This window comes from Drosophila guanche, unplaced genomic scaffold (genome assembly GCF_900245975.1).
Source record: "Drosophila guanche unplaced genomic scaffold, DGUA_6, whole genome shotgun sequence".
NCBI lineage: Eukaryota > Metazoa > Arthropoda > Insecta > Diptera > Drosophilidae > Drosophila > Drosophila guanche.
This window is the reverse complement of record NW_022995743.1, coordinates 7935259-7960149: the sequence shown is the minus strand read 5'-3', so window position 1 is coordinate 7960149 and position 24891 is coordinate 7935259. Positions and strand designations below refer to the sequence as shown.

General features: G+C 44.3%; 1 protein-coding gene across 1 annotated transcript; it reads left to right on the top strand.

Annotated features, from left to right (window-relative positions):
- The first annotated feature begins 3463 nt into the window (after positions 1-3463).
- On the top strand, positions 3464-24153 carry LOC117578684 (serine/threonine-protein kinase dst1). Its single transcript, XM_034264316.1, has 9 exons — positions 3464-3983; positions 17491-17581; positions 17674-17877; positions 19837-20074; positions 20142-20245; positions 20742-20894; positions 20990-21326; positions 21389-21566; positions 22648-24153. The coding sequence occupies exons 1-9, from the start codon at positions 3950-3952 to the stop codon at positions 23955-23957; spliced, it is 2649 nt and encodes an 882-aa protein (XP_034120207.1). The 5' UTR covers positions 3464-3949; the 3' UTR covers positions 23958-24153.
- Positions 24154-24891: the final 738 nt, after the last annotated feature.

Genomic DNA, 24891 nt, shown 5'->3' with positions numbered 1-24891 from the left:
GACGGGAATAAAAGTGCCCTTAGCCACAGCGAGAACATCATTTAAACAGTTTAAACAAATTTACTGCTGCTCTCTACCGTTCACCTTTTGTAACCTCTTTTTATAAATATTTTCATGGCATGTTTTGCACCCATTAACATGGATTTGTATATCACATCTGATGAATTCTAGATAACAGTTGATGCTATCGGACCATCGATATGGCGTGACTGCATAATATAAACTGAAATTTGATTACTCCAAAACAGCTGGTTCGAGAATCGTCTTCAGCCCTAGTTTTGTATTATATTAACGCACAACGATAAACATTTATAATGCAGATATAATCACAACTTGAAGGGCGATAAAAAGAGTAATTTTTTCCGCCATTATGTCACATTTAGATTAAAATTGTAATTGGCCAGCAACAACCTGTGGCAATAGCCCGGAGCTCTTCGCTGGCAGTTCCTCTCTCACGTACGGCCACTACCACTCCCATCAGCTGCCACATTCCCAGCAAATTGGGGCTAATGGACCAATGCTGTGTTGCAGTTGGAATGAGGCTGTATGCCGCAGGTTCCTGGCTGATGCTGCTGCTAGCTTCTGGCCTGTGCCTGCCGGACAACATCGTTTATTATTAGCTCGCAAAGAAGTTTAGCGAGGTAAACACACTGACTCTGACTTCATGCTGCCGCCTGCAGCCTGCAGCCGGGGTACAACTCGGCGGAAAACTCGGGAAAAATAATTTCGAAAATTGTGCTCGGAGGCAACAACACGTAACGAAAATAGCGCACAACGAGGCGTTGTCAGAGGCAGACAATGCCGAGAGTAGATGCCAATGTTTTTCCCGAAACTTGATTGAAATTGAAAAATATTTTCGAACGTGCCGAAACAGTTGCGCGTGCAATGTGCGAGCGGAGAGACGAACCGAGACATCAGAGTGCCACAATTTGTCAAAATATTTCCCCAAAAAATGGGGAATTAGCAGTGATGTGTAAACATTTATAAGGTGAACAGAGTGCAAACAGTGGCAACAAAACAAAAAAACAGTTTCAAACAATACAAAACTCGGCAGCAGACGGGGAAGGGCTAAACGATTTCGTGAACACTAAATAACAAACAGACTTTGCGCCCCACAAAAGAAAGAGGATCTGAGTGCAGCGGCCCCTGGCGTGGCAAGGTGTGCAGGCGGAAGATCAACAACAATAGTCACGGCAACAGCAATGACAACGACAGCCAGAGCAACAGCAAATCAAACAACAACAAAAAGCAAAACACTTTTCTCAAACTATAAACAGAACTTTGAATGCCCTTCCTAAAGAAGACTCTGTTTAGGAGTAGCCCTTTGGTGTATTCAGTCGACAGTAGATGCACCACTAGTTAGGGTAGTGTTAGGGTACAATCTAAAAACAAAACGTGCTTTCCGCCATTTTCAATGGAAGAGAAAAAAAAGCACGAGAAGCGGACCGCCAGCAGCGTTAGGCGCATTTATAGGATTTGCATTATTCGAGGCAAAGCCATGGGCGGAAGCGGTCAGTGGTAGTCGTGACATCAAAGCAGACTGCATTTTTGAGCCAGCACAGTGCCAGGTGCAATTCCAGCTGCAGGCATACATAGGTCTAGCTACATGTCCAGCCTTGCCATTCAGTCCCTGCCCAAATCAAAACGCAGCTTAGTTCGGCAGCCAGTCTGTTTATTTTGGACTGTGGCTGAACATTTTAAAGCCAGCCAGGAATGGAATGGACTTGGCTGGGACGGCTAAGGGATGGCAGAGCTGTACTGGTTTACACGGACTACGGCGCCAGACCACACCGTTGTCGGGGCACGTTCGCATCAAGTGGCACTGCCCCGACCTGGCGTGGCAGGCATTTTGTTTATTTGCTTTTGCTGCCTGCTGGTTTAACGTGTGGCAACTGACCAGCGTGGCAACTAGGACCAGGAGTGGCAAGTTCTATGGCTGCAGCTGCCAGCGGCGCGTATAAGTAATTTTATGGCCAGGGCTTCGGATTGTGCGCTTTCGGCTCAGCCGCTGTTATTGTTTATGCGGGGATTTGAAGCATTTTTAAAGCCTAAGTTCTGCCCCCACCCACATCTATCCACTGACCAATTAGACAGCCAGCCTGAGAGCCGAATCAGTGCTTCCCCTTCTCCGATCCTACTTCTTGTGTGATTTTGGGCATGACGCATGGCCTTTCATAGCGTCGTTGTCGTAGCTGTCGCGTCCGGCTATTAGACTCTCTTCCGTTTGATAAGATACGGCTCTGCGACCGCGGCCATGAGCGTTGAGTGAAGTGGAGTGGAGTGGAGTGGAGTGGAGTAGAGTGGAGGGGGTGTGTCTGCTTATCGTACACGCCGTGCCGGTAACCCATATAAAAATAGAAGAGAGTAATTTAATAACGATTCCAGATACCTACAAGTATGTACGTATGTGCATGTTTGTTTTGCAATTATTTATAGTTCACACATACCAGAATTTATACACTTGTTTCGACAATGCTTACGAGATTAGACAAAGACACCAAGACTAGGGAATGCTAGAGCAAAAGATTTATTATGCACGATTTATAATGCTTCCGAGTATAATTAAGTTCCGTGGAGGTGCCAAGATGTTGATTGTTTCCAATAGAATGTGGGAGAATCTAACCAACTCACACCTTTCATCCTTTGCCAGACTTGCACCAATCGGTGTGCACAGTTGTTCTCCAATAAGATTTACGAGCATTTAATCCGACTTGTTTTTCCCTTCATATCAGTGTGATTGTGTGCTGCAAGTAGCAGGTAATCGCCGCATGGCCTGCGACTGGCCGAGGGAGAGACCAGACTTAGGTCCTAGCCAAAAACGTGACACAATCGCTGTTGCGGCAACAAGTTGCAAAAAAAGTGGAAAACTGTGAATAGGTAGGGGCGGCCATAAAGCAGGCAATACACCACCGATAGATCTGCACATGTAGTGCATATATTGGTGATGGCTGTTGCCAAAACAGAGGCGGAATAGAAGCGACAGCGAATGTGCTAAACGACTGCGGGGAAAATGATTTTCACTCGTCTGCAAACACAAGCCGCAAACTGAGCGGAAAACCAGAGAGAAAACAGATAGATGGGGGAGCAAACAAATTGCTTTGCCGTTTATTTTTATACGAATACCAAAACAGACGAACACACAAATACTCGTGCGACTGCGAGTGCGAGTGCATATAGCTTTTGGGAGCGGAATCTAGTCAAGTTTGGGTGTATTTGTGGGGGGGCTTATTTATAGATACATATTGAATGCTCGCGAGAGCCGATCGGCGACAAGTCGTGCCAACCGTAGCCCTGCCAACCGCCTCTACCTCTTCCTCTGGCAGTTATCAGCCAAAAACACATTTATAATGGAGCGCCAAGAGCGGCCACAAAGGAACGGAGTACATATGCGAGCATTGGCAAATGGCAGAAGAAGCAGCAGCCAAAAGCAGCGGCGAAACTGGCTCAAATCAAATAATGTGGGGCCAGGCCAAAACAGTTTGAGGCAAGGCGCTCGCTCGCGATGACACAATAGCACGCTGAGGCGCAGGCGAACGAATTTCGCGCTAATATCAAGCATACGCAACGTGGTGCGCCACCGCTGCCATCGGCTATAAATAAACAAAAGTCAAAAAGCAAACAAAATTCTTTTGTGCCATTTTTTAAGTGCGCAGAAAATACAAGGATCGGGCAAACGAAATATATCCCAAATACACATTTGGAAATTCAGTCAAAAGTGAAGTGAAGTTGATTTGAAAACCTGAAACGCAATAGCGAAAATGCTCTAAATAAATTATAAAACTTGCCATTAAATATTGTTGAAAAAAGCAAACGTGTAAACAAGCAGCAACGACACTCATTTAAGCCCGGGGAATACTCACAAATATTTGCTCGTAGACAAACGGAAAAGTGCAACAGCTTCAGCACGGGTCAACGTCTGCGGGAAGCCAGCGCCCGGGGACGCAGCAGCATGATCTACATTGATGACTCAGAGCCGGAAGGCGGTAAGTCCCAATGGCACTCGACTAATTGGTGTTGCCTGCCACAGCCACAAAAATAGGCCTCAACACCCAACTGCGCACTCCGATAACAGGCCAACAGAAAACCGGCCGCTGTCAACGCTGTGCTGCGTTTTCGTGTTGTGTATCATCGTTGATAAGGGTCGCCGACAGCACTCGATTGCCAGTGGTTATCTGTATACAATATAAGTATGAGTCTCGCTATCTTAGTATACTCGTGTATACAGCCCACGATAAATGCACCCAGAGATAGGAGCCGGAGGACTTTCGCAATTATTGTAAATTATTTTCAAGAGCTCAACTCAATGACTCTTTCAATCAAGCTTCGAACAGTTGTTACTTTTCATTAGTGTATTTTGTGCACTGCACACCCATCGAAGAGGGAGCAGAATAAACCCCTAAATGCCAACTGCAAATAGACAAATCAAATCAACACAAATCTATGGCTTAGCAGATGTCTCTGTTCTCTTTTGGACCACCCCAGCTATCAGCATCGGCGGATAACTACGCTTTAATAAAGGGCCAAAACAATAAACATTTTCGGCCCATCATGCTGATACTGATGCAAGACATTAACTTTTATGCACAGATAAAAACCAAACCGAACCGAACAGAACAGAACAGAACAGAACCGACCCGTGCTGAACGGAGATCTGTTCAAATCAAGCTGTGAATGGTGAAAACAAATGCTTAAACGATTTAGCGCGGCATCCCAATGGGCATGGAGGCTTTTAAAAATACATGAATTTCAATAAAATACGAGAATACCCGACACTGAATTCGGTTCTGAGAGGATTCTGGTTGGGGAAGGTATGGCATGGCATGGCATCCCCAAAAAGGGTGTCCAGATAAGGCGGGACTGTGATCAGGAAACATTTGCGACGCCGTTTCCATTGTCAGAAACAATAAATTTCACGCATAAAACAAAAGAGAGGCCAAATAATTTCTCCGTTCTTTTTTTATTTGCACTTTTTTTTGCCATGTTAAAGCTGAAATGAAAGCCAAAGGGAAGTACGAAAAAAGAGGCGATGAAGGATAAATGTCACACCAGATGAACGTTAGGAGAGAGCGAGAGAATTGGGCGGAAAGGAGAGGATGGCTTGTTAGTCAGTAGTAACAGTATCTGCCGTGGAGCCCAAAGACAAAAGCAAGTCCAAAATCCTAAACTCCAAAAAAAAGGAAACGGAAGTGTCTAGTAGTTGGACGTAGCGGGAAATGGTTAAAAGGGAAACGGCCCAGGGAGTGTGCCGCAAAAGCATGTAGCATGAAAAATGGCGAACGTCGGGTAATTCCAGAAATGGAAGAGCCCAAAAGGCACAAAAAACTTCGACAGACCGAGAGGCAAAACCGAACGCGTAACACGAGGAATGCGACTGCAGAAAAGGGAAGCGGTCTGTGTTGTATACCACACACAGGGGCGTCCTGATTTAGTGCCACCAACGCACACATTCCCCTCTCCTCACGGGCCACCACAAGTCGGAAAGAAAGAAAAAGGAAAAGGGTTACGCGTCTCGTTTTCCCAGGCAGTTTTCCCCAAATTGGCAAATAACAACAAACGGAAATACTTGTCTGCCTGTGGCAAAGGTGGCAGAAAGTGGCTGAAGGTGGCAGGTGGCAACCTGACCGATTGGCCAACCTTTTCTGGCAAATTTTCACAGTTTCTTGTCACTCCCAGACGTGTGCACATACCTATGATTGTATGTATGGTATGTGTGTGTTTTTAGGGTTTTTCTCAGCTGAATTATGTGCTAATGACACATAAGCTGATTTCTCAATTTCCTTTCCCCAAACCACTCTACGTAATTATGGGAAATCTTGTGTACTCGGATCTTCCCAGAGCTTCAGAAAAAAAGGAGCTTTAGCTTTAATCGGGCAGGAAATGAAAGCATTCGCAGCGGAAATTACCAAACCGCAGAGGAACTCAAATCACATGCACATAAAGTATTTTATTTATAATGAAAATATATTGAATATTTTTGCCCATATTTTGTACGCAAAATTCAAAAGAAAGACGTTCAACTGTGCATTATTTATCGTGTATACTATTTTATAAATACAAATTTTCCATCGTTTGGAGGCTCTGGAGTAGGGGCAAGGAAACACAAAGAGCAGGCATCGATATTGTATAAACATAAAACCGAAATCTGCATAAAACCGCTGGCCAGCCACCGATGTTCTGGCGTCATTAGATGGACAGAATGTACATATTTCTACATAAAGCAACAGCTACAGTGTGTTCACGCTAAGAGTGAAGAGTTTGACAAGGGAATATATGTAGTTCTGAGATCAGCGATCATTCACTGTTTGAAAGGGGGAAACATTTCTCATTCATTTTTTTACGCCTCCTCGCCACCGAAAATATTCAAAATTAAATTTATATTTTGCCTTTAACTTTTCGTACTGCGCTGCCAAGGTGAGTGTAAAACAAACAGACGAAAATCGAAAGAATTTTCACATGCTGTCTTGAAAGTTACTCTCCCGTCCTCACACCCGTCCCTCCCTCAGACCCCAAAACGCACATTGAGAGACTTTTATATATCTACACACATATATCTTGAGAGACGTATGTGTGTGTATGGGTATATAATTGAGATAAATTTATTTTACGTCGCATTTCATGTTGAAGGTCGTTCGTTGCTATTCACTTCAGTTGACGTTGCAAATTCCTCGGCTCTGCCTCATCGTGGCCGGCGTGGCGGGGTCTCTGTACTCTACTTTGTACGAGTTGTACATAAGGATTGTTTAATCGGATCTAGACCATAAGCAATAGCCTCGATTTGGTCATACTCGTACATATGTATGCCTGTATGTGAATCTATTTGTCAAGTAATTATGTAAATATTTCGCGCTTCCTGCTTTTGTTTCCTATTGTCTGATTTTTCCTTTGAGTGTTCCCAAATTCTGTGATTTTTCTTTGCATTTCTCAGTTTCTTGGCATCTATATATAAATCTATCTCATAGATATATGTACATATCTTTCTGTATATTGTGAATTTGAGTGCTGAATGAATGAGAATAAATGCGGTTATGTTTTTGTGATTTTGGCTTGTAACCAAAATTTCGCAATTTATGTTTGTATCTCTCTCGCAGGCAGGGATAATTTATTGAACTTGCTGGCACCAGAGAAATTAAAAGAAATTGTATCTGCATGCATATGTCTGGGGATTAAAACAATTTATAGAATATTTAATTCCAGCCACAAGCCACAAGGCACGGCATGGCAAAGCAATTCGCCATAAAAGGAGTTGGCCAACAATTGAACATTGGTCTGTTTCTCTGCCATATCCACTCGGAATCATTGCATTCTTTGTTGCCGGGACATGACTGCAATGTTGTTTAAATTTTTAATGCAAAAGTATCTCTGGCTGCTTTTGGGGTCGGTGGCAGCTGCAGGTGGCACTGAGGCAGCATTAAAAATGCACATAGGCACGAGCGTGAGAATGAGTACGAATATGTATGATTACAACGCATACGCCATGTGGCGCAGGAATGGCAGAAGCAGATGGGGCGTGGACTGCCGCATGCTAAAACAAATTAAAATTGCAATGTAATGTATTGGCAGGGCAGGATGGCAGGCAGGCAGGCAGGCAGGCTTCCTATTAAGATTGCATTTGCCAAAAGCAAAAACCAAACAAACACTCCCCCTCCACAGGCAGAGGCAGACGCTTGTTGCAGCTCAATTTGCATGTATAGATATAGAGACTCGCACTTTTCACCCAAAATGACAAACGGAAATTTCCATAATACAAAGCACTTCCACCAGCAGCTTCCTCCCGACGAAAATGCAACTGAAAATGCTATGCATGCGAAGGGGACGCTGCACTGCGAATACGAATATATCCCTCATCCACACAAAATAATCAAAATTATGTAAATGTTTTTGGGCGCATCGTATGCCTCTACTTTACTAGCAGAGCAGCCTTACATGCCTGTCGGGCAGGTAATTTCGCTTGCGTTCCACGTCATCAGCCTCATCATCGGGTTCTGCTGGGCTTCATGACGTTCTCTATTCTGTAATTCCCATGTTGCCAGTCAGATGATTTATGGCCTCGTCTAAATGGCACAGTTTCATTCATCAAAAATCGAAACTCGTCATTGAGTGCCATGCAAATCGAAAGCCATAATCAAATGTGCGAATGGGGTATGACGGCACGTCCCTTTACCCTGTCGACAGTCAGGTTTTAGGTTAATTTATATGTATGTAACCCCGGGTATATTGCAAGTTCTGTGCGATGTTTAATTGGAGACCAGTAACTGCATTATAAATGCAATAAGTTTCCGAGTGCTTTCTCGCCAGTCCCGCTTATAGCCCCAGTCCCAAGTGGCATCTCTGCGGGCAATCGCCCTTATGCAACCAAACAGATCGTTATTTGGCCGGAGCTTTGGCCCATTCCGACTGAAATTAAATGAAACGCAATAAACTGTAACTGCTTTGGGGTCGGCCCAAGAGTAATGCGTCCGTTGGCGGCCCGCAAAGTGCTGCTTCCCCCATGGAGCGGAGCAGCGCTGGGCACTCACAGAGAATTATGGCTCACCGCTGCCGACTGAGCAGTAATTGCTCGGAATGATGCTGGACATCAAGAAACGTAGCTGAAAGCAGCAGAGATCCCCCATATTCACACCTGCTAATCTGTCCATCCCATATCGTTCTATTTGGATGTTACCAGCTCATGCCTGCTGGCTCCCACTTCCCTCTGGCTTCCTGTAACAGAAGTGTTGAAATTAATTTATCAATAATTGCTCTTCGTATTCATCAGCTCTTCATCTATTCCATTTTAACTAATTAACTTAACTTTCAATCAAAGGATGGACCTGTACAATTTTCTTAATGAGATCTTAAATCCAAATATTCAAACCATTTGCCAATGCAAGACAAATATCAACTTTCAATCAAAGAAAGTGCAACATCAAAGAGTCCTTATATACATGTACATATGTACTTATATGTATGCACATACAATTAATGTGTTTATAGTATTGTTCAACTTATTCCTCAAGCAGTGAATCAGAGCTTTGATTTCCCCTACTTTTCCATGGTCTAGGGGGCTGTTGAAGAACCGATGGCTGGACATGGCATTGGCTGCAATCCACTAAATATTTGAGCACTGTCAGGCAGCGTATTGTATAAATAACCTCAACACCATTAAATTGTCAAACGTGCAGAGCTCTTTCTCCCTCTCTCTGTCTGCGGGTGGGTGTCTATCTAGATGTCTCTTTCCCTAATTCTATAGCTCGCGTTTTCCTCTCTTTGTGTGTGTGTGTGTGGGGGTCTCTCAGTATCTCTCTACATGTGGTAGATCCGCCCACGTAGCTGGCAAGTGCAAACTTTATTTAGAGATGTCAAACTGTCGCTCAAAATGGACACGAAACATTGTGCAGGAACCGGTCTTCCGTGGTTGCCTCTGCAGTTCTGCAATACGTGTCGAGGGCACTACACAACTGGGGTACGTACACGACGCACACCACATGCCGTACCCAGTACCCAGGTCCTGGAGCAGTAAATAAAGCGTTACATTTTAACAAATTGTTGTCCGAAGCGCGTGCCAGCTCCACAGCCAGGGCACTGGGGTTGTCATTGAATCGATGACCTTTCAATTACCTCTCATTTCCGTTGCTACATCGCCACTACACATTGGATTGGTAACAATTGATGTACCCAACTAAAAACCTGCTTCTTGATTAATCGTTTTGTTTGTGGCTCGTTAATTGATTTATCTTGTTGCCTGCCGCAACTAATTTCCACAGCTGGCAAATTATTTATGGGCGCCCCCAGCACCCCCAATCCCTATATGGATGTAGCCGCATGCACTTCCGCTTCATTTTGGGCAGCCTTTTTGGCCGAAAAAGCCTTTGCATTCTGCACTTTACGGCTGTTATTCAATTATGCGCCCCCAGAAAACAAACCCAATTCGATTTGAGTGCAAATATGTGTTCTCACTGTCATGGCACTGACTATTCCCTGGCTGAATATTCGGTTCTTCTGTTGGCATTGTTGTGCTAGCTGTACTTTGTGGTTGTTTAAAGCACCGACAGATGCTCCCTGGCTGCGTTTTCCGCCCACCAACAATCAGTGTCTGGCTTCGCCTTTGATTCATGAGACCAATGGCCCACACACACACAGACAGACACAGACAGAAGATAGATACATACATAATAGGTAGAACGAAGAGCGCAAACACAAATGTGTTTCGAAGACAATAACTGCTGGAGAAACACCTATAGCCTGATGCTACCTTGCGATCCAGCATAGAGAACGAAATCTGATTAATGGGCATCGTCTAGTCCGGAATATAACGAATCTTTTCTTTATTTTCGCAGCTGTTTTAACTTCTACTGCCTGTGCTCTCGCTTTAAATATCGAAACAAGTACCTAGGTACTTAGACTTTATGGGCAATGTGTGTCGAGTAAAGTTACCCACAACAAAGTCAAACTACCTTCCAATATAGTCACAATTCAGGGTTCATTTGATGCAACCCATTTGCCGCTGGCGCCCAAAATGCATCGCCAAAAACCGCATCAAAATAGCCGCGAAGCGATGCATGTGACAGCAGCCACGACCTTTGTGGCCTTTGAGCACAATATTGCGTATGCGCAATAAATTAATAGACTTTGCAGGAGCTGCCAGCGCGAGCCAATAATTAACTATGCGCCATCTCTGGCCACATCACCATGGGACGACTCGTTCGTTCACATAATCTTTGGTGGGGATTCTATGCTAACGAGTCGCCCCTAGATTACACGTGTGAGTCATTAACAGCAGGGGAATGGGAAATGGGAAATGGACAGGAACTCCCAGCATACGTATGTACATGCAGAGAAACATATAAATATAGCAGATGAGGGACAGCGAACAGGTTGAAGTTGCTCATTAAATTAATTAAATGCTGATAGAAAGGCCTGAGAAATTCACACAGTTTAGCAACCCAACATATTTGAATTTTCATCTGTCGCGGTGGTACAAAGTTGCACTTTTGGGGCTGGGTAGAAGTTTTAATGAGTTCATTGCGGTAAGCGTCGTTAGTCTGGCTTCAAATTGTTTTGCATTTAGTAGCGGCTGTTGCTGTTGCTCTGCCGCCACGTCACCTCATCCTTTCATTGGCAGACAAGCCAGAAAAGCGAGCAAAAAATCCTTAGAAGAAGCTGGGATTTTGCAGCAGAACGAAACGAGCCTTGCCTTGCCCCCAATTCTGCCCCCTATTTGTCTTGGTGTCTGTCTGCAGTCTACATCTGCAGTGAGCTCAGCCTCCCCAGGCATTGTCCTCTGGCCCATTGTTGAACTTTGGAATTTGCTGGAAATTGCTGTGTTCACAATCGATCAATTAGCATCGTGTCTGCTGATGTCTTCTGGTCCTGCATCTTTCTGCCTGTCATGCAGCTTGAAATTCGTTTAAATTTGGCCTTTAAGTGCCGTTGCTCCTGCTGTTCAACTTTCGGTGATTAAAACTGAACACAGAATATAAAAATTCCCACACACATCTCGAATGGCGGTGCTGATTATAAGCGCGAAAGGAGCTCACCCACACTGCCAGGCGGAGATTATGAGCGTGCCCACAAAAGCCAGCGTAATGAATGTGTAAAGGGATAAGAGAACCAGAGAACCAGAGAACCGCGAACGAACGGCAAAGAACGAGAGAGAGAGAGAGAGAGAAATTGCATGAATGGGCGAGGACAACCGCAAAGCGTTGGTAAGAAACAATTTAAGAAATGCGAGTGGGGCACATATAGGCGACACACATGGCGTTTGTGTGTTGTGGCCATGATAATTGAAATGCATAGAAATAACTCGCTTGAGGAGTGAAATGAGAGCTAAAATTGCATACAAATTTCTAATGCTAATTTCATTATGCAAAAGCAGCTAAAATTAAATGAAATAAAATAAAATTGCCACTTCCACTTCCACATCCAGGCAAAGCCGTAAAAAAAATCATCCAAAATGAGTGTGGCAAAGACGGTCGACATCAGTCTTTCGCATAAATTTTAAATGGCAATTGCCCAATTAAAGAGTGTGCCACAAAAGTGCGCTGCATAAACTGGAAATTGGCTGCGAGTGGTAGGGCTCCCACCAAGCTGTGGTTCTAGTGGTTGTGGTGGTGGTGCCACCACTTGTCACTGCATTAGAGGAGAGCTTAACGAGGAGGCGGTGGTCCAACCACCCACCCACACAGCATGCCACTAAGACAGCATGCCATTCTCTCTATCTCTTCCTCTCTCTCTCTCTCTCTCTCCATCTCTCCCTCTCTCTGTGTTCCTTTTGATAGCTTTTACGAGTAGGTAGCGCTCTCAGACTCTCCTCCCCCCTACTGATTATTATTTTTCATTTTTCCATAACGGTTTTCGTTCTCCCTCCGTCCGCACCATGAGTTGTCGCAGCGGATTTACGCATGGCATGCAAACCACAGGCACGCAGAAAAAAATGATGAAGATGAATTGCCTCGTTGTCGAGATACCGAGCCCGAACAGGGGATACCGATACGTATTAATACGAATATATGCGACAGGACAGGGATGTAAGAGTACGTATATGCGTGTTCGGTATTGATTTGGGTCCCCCTTTCTGTCCCAATGTTTGTATTTTTTTAAATAAAAAATTCTGCATTTAATTTGGCAACTTTTTCTTGTCATTTATCATTTATTGAGTTTGTTTTATCTGCAAACATTTAACGCATCTAACGTATCCATTCGATTGAGAGAAATAAATTGTCTGTCGCCTTCGCTTTTCACAAATCGGAGTTGGCTCTTCAGGCAAAGTGGATATGGATCGCTTTTGTCTTAAGTGGAAAACATTTTCCCCCCGAATATGGTTTTTAGGCAGATAAGACGACATACGTAAGTGGAGGGTTTTGTAAAGACAAACTTTTAATTGATTAATTGCTTACAAAATATTTATACAACATTTACATTTTGCATCGAAAACATTGTCTTTAGTCATTCAAATAAATAATTGAAGCCAAGTTCGTGGGGTCTACCTGCTGTCCATGAACTGATGCCACTCTCATTTTGTGGCCAGGCAAACAATAACTGCGGATTTATGAAAAGCACTTCCGCCTCTATCCCTTTCATTTATGCATGACCATTTGATGTGCCCTGTTCATACATGCAGTACATACTCGTGTGTGGATATGTGGCGAGGTCCGTGTTATAACCAATTTGAAATGGATGGCACCATATTCACAGTCACAGTCACAGTTACGACGGGAAGCCTTCAGCTGTATTCTGGGAAAACTTTTCACATTTTTTAATTTTGCCACCACATATACCATCCCATTATCTCTCTCTCGCTCTCACTCTGGCTCTGGTTCCCTGCTCTCTCGCTCTTGGCAGCCACTTAGTCTGATTAAAGTGCAGAGACATGCCCGTAGTAACAGCCCCAGCAGCAGCATCAGAAGCAACAATAACCAGGCGAATATCTGTTAGTAACTGTATTCGCACCAGTTTTCACCGTCGTTTGCCATTAGTCAGACCCACGCCATCAGCCAGTAAGAGAATTTTTTTAGCCTGGTCGAAGCCCACAACGAGGAAGAGCCAACAAAAAGAGCTACTCGTCAAAGAAAGGAAGGCTGTCTTAGGTACACGAAGAAGCTGTAGATACCCCATTGAAGTTTCAGTGTGAGCAACATTTGGTATTTCCGTGTTCATGTTTATTAACTTTCCAAGAATATTCTATTTAAAAACCTCCTGACAGCTCCTGGAAATTTGCAGTTCTAATTTCGCCCATCTCTGTTATACAAAATTATTAAAAAAAAACAAATGCTGCACATGCAACACTTCAAAGACCTTAACTGAGACTGCAGCACCGTGCTAAAAGCATCTTTCAAGATATATGAAATATTTGACACACCTCTGTGCGCCGATCTTTGCTTTCCATTGGGTACATGGGACATGCCGTTAAATTGCTTTGGGTCTGCGTTGGCGTTGTTCTGTTCTTTCCGGATACGCATGAATGGCCAGCCGAGCAGGAAGCTTAAGTTGTTCGCATAAAAAGTGTTATTAAAAGCGAATGGAAACAATGAAGAAATGCCATTCTCAAACTTGGTTCGCTTTCATGCCCCGGCCGGCACACATATTAAAATGCCAAAGCGTCTCGTCTGGCTCGTGGTTTTTGCGGCATACATACATGTGGCACATTGACATACAACGTTTGATGTGCAACAGTTTGCAATGTTTTTGGCGTGTTTTTTCATTGCTAAATTCAAGTGACTTTAAATTGTGCTATTAAAATATTTTCATTACTCGCATTATACAAAATAATGGCGGCAACAAATTGCAGCCACAAATCGATGACGCAGGAGGATAAGGAGGACATTTTCCTTTGGTTTCATTCTTTTTTTTAGCCATTTTAATCTCAAAGTCAAGGCAACAGTTGCCAAAATGAGTAGAGCGAAATGAAAATCGAGGATTGGGGTATGACTCGTGGGACATGACAACCGGAGCGAAGGCAAATCAAAGAAAAATGTGCTGATTTTCATATCAGAAAAAATTTCCATCGTTGGCACAAAAAATCTTTTGCCATTTGCATTCGCATCAGCAGCGGCAGCGGCAGTGGCAGTGGCAGTGGAAGTGGCACTCTATTGAATGAAAAGTGAACATAGACCATCTCTCTGTCTCACTCTCTCCGCCTCTCTCTCTCTCTGTCTGGCATTTTTATTGATATTGTGCATAAATTAAGTTTATAAAGTTTTTTGAATTGAATTTGCTACGAGTTGCACTTTCGAAAGCCACCCACACATTGATGCATGTGAGCATGTGAGGAGAGCACTGTAGACACAAACGCTTAACAGTAATAAGCTGGTTAAGAGTTAAGTGTTGTCTGACACACAGTTCAAGCTGCAGCTGAAAGCCAGCTGAAGCACAGCAAACAAGTGGCTGGAAATCCATTTGGTAGGAGTTCAAGTTGAAAACTTAACCACACATCGGTAGCAGAAAATCAGATATAGAATAATAATACCGAGATATTTGTCCCTAATGGAGATATCCCTCTGGTAAACAAAGTAAACAAAGTTTTATAAGCAGATCGAAAACATCTCGCAGCTTAATGGATGGCTGTGGTGATGCTTTGGCAACTGAAATTGATTTACGAAAAAACACTTCAAACGGCTCAGGTCCAATTTCGATTGCATTCGGGCTTGTGCGCTGGCTAGACGGTCCACAGCCACCCACCCGTTTGAACCTTCCGCCACAGACACGTCCATTTTGGCGTGTCGCATATGGGACTTCCCCCTCCGCCACCGCCATCGCCACCGTGTTCAGCAGCTCCGCCTTGATGATAAGCGGTGGCGTTGTATGGTGCAGTGCAGTGCCATTGCCTGGCGGGAGTCGATATAAATTCATTTATTCATGAGCTCGATGCAGGAAATGAATGTGAGCCACCTGCCCCTTTTCCCCTCCCCATCGTATGGTGGTGTGTGAGCGTATATGAATGTGCATGTGTGGGTCTGTGTTTGTGCATAATATATGAGTGCTTGTCTACGGCTATGGCGAAATTTTATGAGAATCGTGGAGCGCCTTATGAAATACGTATTTCGTTTCCACTAAATGCAATGAATTATGGGTCCAAAGAGTTCTCAACTTTCCTCAAAACTTCCAACAAATAGTTGATGCTGATTGGTGGAGCGGGCTTGGAGAATGGTCTCCGAAGGACCTCTTCAATTTTCTTCTCTAATGCAAGTGTTTGGGCGTGTTTGCCTAAACTTAAATTGTGCGCATTATTGGCAGAGTGCACTCAAATGCACTCACATGCACATTCTTCATGCATACAAACACACACACACACTCTTCTCTCTCTCTCTCATGGGCTGCAGCAGACATGCATAAATTTGCGCAAAAACCGTTTAAACGAAATGCAGAATGGAGGAAACGTGCCGAGGCGGGACGAGGCGAGGTGTGGCATCAAGTCTCAGAAATCGCTGCAAGCGCATACGAAAGACTCAATGCGCTCAAACAGCAAAGAAACACACATGCACACAAACACACACATGCCTCTGCCTCTGCCTCTGCCTCATCCTCCATTTCTATGCACAGTAGACCCTCAACTTTCACTTTGAATTTGCCAAGTTTGTGCTCGAGAAAACCCCCATCCCAGCCCATCCCATCCCATCCGTATGCCACACCCAGTGCCCCGCCATTCCATGCATTTTGCTTCGATTTTGAAAAATCTTTTCCCTTTGACTTTTCCCTCAGCCTGTTCCTGCCCGGTCCTGTCATACTAATGCCTTTGATTTTAAGGATTTATCATGTTTCCCATAGCATACTTATGTGCGCCATTTACATATTAATGGGACAGACACCGACAGCATCCACATCCACCAGCTGACAGCCTTCATAAGTGCATGGTGCATCGTGCGTTGTGCGTTGTGCGTTGTGCGTCGTTCAACAGCAAGTGCTTAACTGACTTTTCTTACTCTACTGCCTACTGGCTAGCGCCCACTGCCCCCCAACGGATTATCAATAATTCAAATTGCACATTTCTGAACTCGACTGATTTCTGTTTTCCTGCTTGCCGAAAGAGAGAGCTCTGGGAAGTCCCCATGGATTGCCAGTATGCTGGTCAAGTGTCAAGTGGGAAAGTCTTGTGCAAAATATTGCCCAACTCATACTCACATATTCATCACTGTATTCACAGTTATACACACACACAAACACACAATCACAGACACATTCAATGTGTACCCGAGCCGTCACTCTTGTTGTCCTCGCTGGTCCTCCACAAACTCAATTGAATAAAGTCATTTTTATTTGTTTGGCAACTTGTAGACAGACATACAACATTCATACATGTACACATGTACATCAAAAAACAACAATAAGTTACGAATTGAGTTTTGAAAAGGGTTTCCCCCTCAACCCACTATGGTCTGTCTGTCTGCAATATGTCCTGCGAAATATACGAGTATATGACAAGCACAATCTGTTGTTGAGCCGTCAGACAGGCCGATATGGAATGCAGCCTGGAAAAGACGAACAATAAATATGATTGAAATGGTGGCAATACGGGCACCGTAGTGGATTCCCAAAGAGCCCCATATCCTTGGAGGCACACATAACGCATAATCTAGTGGAATGAACGCAGCACAAAAGTGAACAACAAATTTAATCTAAATCCGCAAATAAAGTGCAAGCAATCAAATCAGACAGCCAGTCGAATACCTTATCTAACCAAAACATTTCCGACCGATGCCATAAGCCATCCACAAATACGAGTACGGCTTGTCAATCTATGCCAGTCTGCTGATAAATCACCGATAGTGCGGATTGCAATGGAAATGTGGGTCTGATGAAATGTTCAAGCGGTGCAAATACATCTATTTTCAAGAAGTTCACACTAAATGGCTTTAGTTTAAGCAGGGAAACTTAACATCAAATAAGTTCTTTGTGTTGCCTTCTGACTGGTGTAACCCCACACTATACTGAGCAACTTGTCGTTTAATATGTATTGCCATATCTTTGCTGGCCTATCTGATTACAATATATTGATTGCCATGCTTTCTTTTGCAGTTCTGGAACCGGTGTTCCCCATGCGCGATGTGACCATAAATCGCAATGTCGATGCCCACAAATTGTTCGATGTCCTGGGCGAGGTGGGACGGTAAGTAGCTGCGCATCGAGATGCCCGGTCTGGATGCTGAACGCGCTGTGGCGCTGGTCGATAACTAATCCCTCTACCCTTTTTGTGTGCAGGGGAAAGTTCGGGACGGTGTACAAGTGCAGGGACAAGACGAACGGCCTGCAATTGGCTGCCAAGTTTGTGCCCATACCGAAGCGCGAGGACAAGCGGAATGTCGAGCGAGAAGTGGAGATTATGAATTCGTTGCAGCATCATCTCATTATACAATTGTATGCGGCATACGAATATCAGAAAATGATGTGCGTCGTCCTGGAACTGTAAGGAAGCGTGGCCAAGAGGACGCTTGTGACCAAGCCGTTTCAAAAATGGCTTTATGAATGTGTTCATTGTTGTCTTGTTTGTTGTCGCGTGCCTCGTGTGTGTATGTGTGTGTGTGTGTGTTTCTCTCTTTCTGTTTTTCATTCAGTGCTCTTTCAGTTTGTTGGTTTGTTGGTCCCCTTTGGATGTTGTTGCCACATTGTTGCCGGCACACAATATCTTGCAATCAGTGGGAATGTGCATAAAATGCGATTTACACGTACGCACATTATCGTAAACTAGTAAACTTCTCTCCCACACAAACACACTCTCCAATACACTTTACGCACACACCAATGCGCCCAGAGAGCAACAGGTTGTCCCTTTCCAGCATTTATATGAATTTATAACAACTTTTATCGGGCCCGCCGACTCTCACCGGACAAAGTTTTCGTTTCTTTTCAATTCTTTTCCTTTCTATTGTGTTTTTTTTTTTGTGACACGGGTTGCGGGTCCCCGTTTTGGGTCTCCAATGGCCCATAAAAACAGCTGAGGCAGGTGTTTTGGCACTGATTAGTTCACGGCCTTGACCCACATTCCCCCGCCCACAACCTAAACTGTTAAGAACAATGACCAAACGAAACAATTTCATTTTCCTAGACACATGACAACGCCACCCAACAAATTCTTTGTCAAGTTAAATTAATTTTCAGCAGAACTGCAGTTGTTAAACATTTTGTTGTCTCAGCTGCTGCTGTTGTTATTCATGCCATTCCCATTCATCCCTGACGTCTCTTCCAAAAGCTAATTGTTGACTTGCTCTGTTTGTCCTGGCATATTCATAATACCATAGAATGTTTTTCAACTGCCAGCATAAATACATTCATACATATGTATCCAAAGTACATGTTGTGCGTACATTCTGCCAAGACAGGAGAAAACTTCTTCAAGCGTTGACATTCACCCAGTCCGAAAATTGTTTATTCATTGGGGCCTAGATAAAATGCCGAGTTTATGACAGAGTCCGGCTCGGTTTCCATTAGGCTAATGTCTGCTGAAGACTCTGCAACAAAAGAAGGGACTGAAATTGAAAAGGAAAACATAAACTAAAACAGTCTCAATTTAACTAGATTTGAATGTCGTTGCCATTCTTTGTTACTTTATAAATATTTAAACGTGTAGTCTGGCAAATATTCGGCTGCACAGCCAGTTAGTTCCGTCAGGGAAATGACAACACAAAGCAAACCGAACATCACACGGATAAGAGTCTTAACGGATTTTCTCGACTGACTGGAAATTATTTTGGACTTTGTGATGATGCAATTTTAATTAAAGTCGCCCCTTTGAGTGCATCAGCTTTCCGTCAAAAGAGAGAAAGTCAAAATGAAATAGGATGAATGTAGAATGTTGACCATAAATTCATAGGCTTCAGTCTTTAGCTGGAAAATCTATTAGATAAATGAAACGAATTTCACATTTACTCGATTTCTGATTGAAGAGCATCAACTAGCAAACAACAATAGCCCATACATAGTGGGAAAATTGAATGCCATTTGGCAATTGTGAGCATCTGATGGGCGGGTTTTGTGTTATCTGCGCGTGGAAATGCAAATTTAAAATGGAATTTGACGAGCACACGAACATAATTCCCTCCGAATCAGACCCGACTGCTGTTTGTTAGCTGATGCTCTTCACTCGTGTCCACATGGGACTGATGTTCATGGATTATCTGATTTTCGTGTTCTGGCAGGGCATTCAATACTCTTGTAAATAACATATTTAGAGACTAGAGAGTGGCAGGTAAGGCGATTGCTTATAACCGGCCTAAACACTTCCGATAAGGCGGGGAGACACTAAACAAAAGACCCTAATCTGTGCACGAGTTAATCCGTTTATGCATGTGTCCGTACGTAGCTTGTTCTGTTATCTGTTAAGCTTGAAGTAATGCCATTAAACTGAAGTTGTTTTTGCTTTCGCAGCATTGAGGGCGGCGAACTCTTTGACCGCGTGGTGGACGATGAGTTTGTCCTCACTGAGCGCGTGTGTCGCGTCTTCATCCGTCAGGTGTGCGAGGCCATGGCCTTCATTCACGGCAACGGCATAGTCCATCTGGATCTGAAGCCCGAGAACATCCTTGTGCTCACACAGAAGGGTAATCGCATTAAGATCATTGACTTTGGTCTGGCACGCAAATTCGATCCTGACAAGCGTCTAAGGGTGAGTCTTTAAATGCACAATCGTATGCCCAACATCTCCAATTCATAGTAAACTCTGTCATTTGTAGGTCCTCTTTGGCACACCCGAGTTTGTGGCCCCGGAAGTTGTCAACTTTGATTGCATCTCCTATGGAACGGATATGTGGAGCGTCGGTGTTATCTGCTATGTGCTGTAAGTTCAAAACCATTCCAAGAGATGGTTAAAAGTAGAAGGAGTCATCAAAATCGTATAAATTCGAGTACGAGTATATGCGAATGTTGTTACACTTCTTCCAATTATTTCATTTAGTCTTGGCAAATATTTTTGAAACATTTATGGCCAGTGAAGCAATTACAAAATTTAATCAAGACTTTTCAAGACCCAGTATCTTACTGGATTTTAAGAAAAACTAATTAAAAATTTGTACCAGCCAAAAGTGGCATAATCAAAGGGGGGCGCCCGCTGTGCCCCTCTCCCGCTCTACCCCTGTCCCACTGTTCATGAACTCACTCAGTTTGCCATCCCATCCCCCCCAATGCAGTGCGAACAAATTTAATTTAGTTAATTAAGTGTTGGGTCTTGGGTTTTTTGATGCGTTTATTTATTTTACTTACTCTGCTTTTACATTTCATGTTTATTGACTTTGCCACACCCATCCTGGCACACATACGCACACATGATGGTACAGCATCTCGGGTCTGTCGCCATTCATGGGAGAGAACGACATTGAAACAATGTCAAATGTAACCATCGCGAAATACGATTTCGAGGATGAATGCTTCAATGGAATATCCCCGGAGTGTCTGGATTTCATAGCCAAGCTGTTGGTAAAAGACCTGAGGTGGGTGCACTTTTCCCTGCTTCTAATTAGAGTCTAGTCATAACCGGCAAATCCCCTACCTACACATACCTGTCTGTATCCTTCTCCCTCGGCAGTACCCGCATGACAGCCGCAGATTGCATGAAGCACAAATGGCTCCAGCAGCGGGCGACCGCGACAGCCACGCCAATAGCGAAGGGAGCCTCTTCGGCGTCGAAGACACGCCTCAAGTCTCAGTCGCCGACACCAGCCGCTTCAGAGTCCTCCGAGGAGTCCACAGAGACCATCGAGGACGACGACGACGACGACGACAACGTAGAGGAGGAAGTGCAGGTGGCTGTAGTTCCTAGCGAGGGGAAGCAGAAACAGGACCAGAACCAGAACCAGAACCAGGACGAAGAGTGCGAAGAGTGCGAAGAGCTTGCCAAGCTCTGCAGTGCCGCGGACCTGGAGGTAAATAATGGGACAGCGAAAAACCATGTGTCATATTCCACATGCTATTCCTTTTTCCCCAGAACAAAGAGCTGGATGCCACCAAGGATAACCTCAAGAATTTCATTGTGCGGTGGGAGACGCACCCCAACAGTCCGTATGTCTTCGATGTGGAGGGCAATGTGATTGCTCCCTTGAATGAGACGAGCTATCCGCACCCGCGACGCCCCCATGGCCAGGACAGCATCTCCTCGTCCCGAGGTGAGTACTGCCGTGGCGGCGGCTCCCAGCGGCAGCGCGACCGGCATGCCCTCATCCACGGCAAATGATGATTGCATCCACATCCACAGCCGCAAATGCAACTGCAACTGCAACTGCATTCTGTATCTGGATCTACTTTGTAAATTACATGATTAACTTGTCAAGCACTAATTGTTGTTCTTAACGTGAATGTGACCCAAGTTGGCTCGCTGAGAAGCGCACAGAGAGGCGCCCTGCCCTCTCCAGTCTACTATACTCTTCTCTTCTTCTCTATCTCTCTTACTTTATCCTTCTCTGTGTTAACCCCACGTCTAATCCGTGTTTGCAAAGAGAGGGAGGGCCAGCATGCCAGCCAGAACTGTTGTTAGTCTCTAAGTAACTGTAGTCTTAAGCAAAGGTCTGGCATCCTTGTAGCGGATACAGCCTGTATTAACCATTTTGACACTGTGATAATGACAGCCACTGACAAAAAACAACCAAATATGTCCAAAATATACTTCAATTTGAATACAGAAAACCAACATCAAGCACAACTCTACTTCTCTATACTTTTGTTTGAGCCAATAAGCCATATTCCCTTACTCTCCACTCCACTCCACTCCAATCCTATCCAATCCCAACCAAATCCCTCAAAAACTTACCCCCGATCCTAGGTCAGACATACAATAGATCAACATACTCGTACATAGCCACAGTTTCTGGTCTGCCAGCCAGGTAAGCCCAATGATACAAATCCATAGCCATCATCCACAGAGATCTCAGCAATACTCCAAAGTCAGCCTCATTGCTCATTCGTTTTCTTGTCCGTCAGGGAGAGGGAAAGTCTTTCTTTTTAAATAAACAAGCTAACCCCATTATTGTCTCAATAAGTTGTGTACAAAATAATATTAAACCCATTCGCATTTGGATAAAATATCATCAATGATTTTAGACAACTCTTTTAACCCAAAAGCATGAACTAATTCCATGCCTATGGACCTCATGTATAAATTAAACGTAAACTATCTTTGGCCTTGTACTAACCCTCTGTATGTGCCACTCTGGATAAACGAATCCTACTAATACTCTAATCCATTTGCAGTGTGTTCGCCCTCGCCCTGCGAGTCGATAGCTACAATGACGGATGACGAGCAAGGCCAGAATGATGATGTGTTTCCGGACGAGGATGAGGCGCCTGGGGGCGACAACGGGAGCCCCAGCTCCGTGTCGACGCCCATCAATGAGTCGCGAGAGAAACTCTTCCCGGCCATGGGCTCCTCCAACCCGGCCACGCCCACACCCCAGCACCTGTTTAATGAGAACTTTGACGAGTTCTCCGGCAGTGAGTCGACGGTCCAGCAGCAAAGAAGCATGAAGAGCTATCTGCACACATTCGATCGCCGAAACTCGGACACCACCTACCTGCTGGGGCGCCGCAGCTCCGGGGAGCGCGTCAATCTGGCTGACGAAATCCGCAAGCTCTCTGACCATCTGCTCATGCTGGCCGATATCAACACGAAGCTAGGGGACGCCAACAGTAACAACGGTAAAAGCGACACCAGTGCAGCACCCACGCCTGCTTCGCCAGCAGGAGCTGAGAGCAGTACAAGCCGCACATCCGAGACGAGCCAGGAGGGAAACAAGTGGACCAGCCGGACGACCAGCAGCAGCAGTTGGAACCGCCCCACGCCCCGGGGCGGACTCCTCAGTGCCGCCAGCAGCAGCAGCCAGCGCCACACCAGCTCCGACGATGGACAAGGCCAGAGCAAGATCAGTTCGCTGTCTCTCCGCCTGCAGCAGTCCATCGAGGAGACACCGAAGCTGAGCAACGGTAACGGTATCGGTAGCGAGAACACCTGGTCCAAGTCCCAAGTGCAATCACTACGAAACCAGTCCACGATGAGCTCAATGAGCAGCTCCAATACCCGAAACAGCACCTCAAGCCAGCAAGTACAAAAGTCCTCAGTGGCCACCACATCCAAGGTAATCTCCAGCAGCAGCAGCAGCAGCACTACCACCAAAAGCAGCAGCAGCTGCAGCAACAATAGCCATCATCATGTGGTCACTGAATCGGCCAGTAGTCGCCGGGCAAAGTTCCGCATCAATCAGATGAGCCGCGATGTGCCCGTGGGACTGCCCGACACGCACCAGACGGTGAATCTAGAGGAGGCGGCCAACACCACCAAGGACTGCCTGCTGCACCTCCTGGAAAAGTACAACGAGACAAAGATACGCAACCCCATTGGCCGGCATCAGAGCATCAGCGTGGACTGGCACATCAGCGACAATCTAGAGTACCGATCCATGAGCTCCATCAATGCCTTCTTCCAGCGGCACAATCAAACCACTGCCGGTGGCCACAATGTCAAGAACATACAGGCCCAGCTGGAGGAGAAGGCGTCGGGGAAGTAGACGCAGCCACACTGCACACTGCAGACTTTACTGTGTATATATCTGATACCAAATATCGGCTAATGCGAGTGCTCAACTAGTTAAACAAATATAGTTAAAATTACTAAACTGCAAATGAAACAAAGATTAATATTTATGTATTTGTTGTAAGTAATGTATCAGATTAAACTATTGAAATAAATTGAAATGTAAATTATGCGAATCTGTGTTCTTTCAAGAAATCTGTAAGACATGAATTGGTCAAAGCTGAAGGAGCTTACAAGTTTAACTGACTCTATAGTCACAAATTAACGAGGGAACTATGGAGCTAGTCTGCTTTAAGAACTCTTAATAGTTGTGTAACTCTGGCCACAAAGTGGATTCAACCGTAGCTTTAAATATTCAGAATTTAAAGCTTTCAGACATTGGCAAATTAATAAATATTCTAAAATACAACATATTTGTTCTACCACTAAAAAATCAAAAACAATTTATTGCGATCAAAAAAAACAAATATCAACTTATGAATTGAACAATGTTCTAAAAATATACTATATGATACGGCTAGGTCTACCACTACAACCAAAACGATGAATAGAAATAATAATCAATAACAAGCAATAACATGTAAATGATTTTGTGGATTTGCGGACTGTCGGATTTGTCAATTTTGGAAAAAGAACATTTTATGCATTTTATATTCTTGTTTCACCATGTTTCTGTTTTCGTATTTTTTTCTGTTTCTGTTTTTGTTTTCTGCTTTTTGTTTTATTGAAGTATGAGTTGTGTATATGGTAATTATACATCTATACATATAAATATTAGGAGAATACTTTGGATTTTGTTCTTAGTTAGGCCTTAGAAGTAGGTGGTTTTGTATAAGTGTTATGAAGAATAGGCTCTGCCTATGTGTATAATAGTTTCTAGATAGTATCTACTTTTTGTACATAATAGT

What these genes read in the sequence shown, in the direction of transcription:
- LOC117578684 (XM_034264316.1), top strand. Translation starts at nt 3,950, where the DNA reads ATGATCTACATTGATGACTCAGAGCCGGAAGGCG. An exon ending in GTCCTGGGCGAGGTGGGACG is followed by an intron (nt 17,582 to 17,673) that starts GTAAGTAGCTGC and finishes TTTTGTGTGCAG; the next exon opens with GGGAAAGTTCGGGACGGTGT. An exon ending in GCAGTGCCGCGGACCTGGAG is followed by an intron (nt 21,327 to 21,388) that starts GTAAATAATGGG and finishes CTTTTTCCCCAG; the next exon opens with AACAAAGAGCTGGATGCCAC.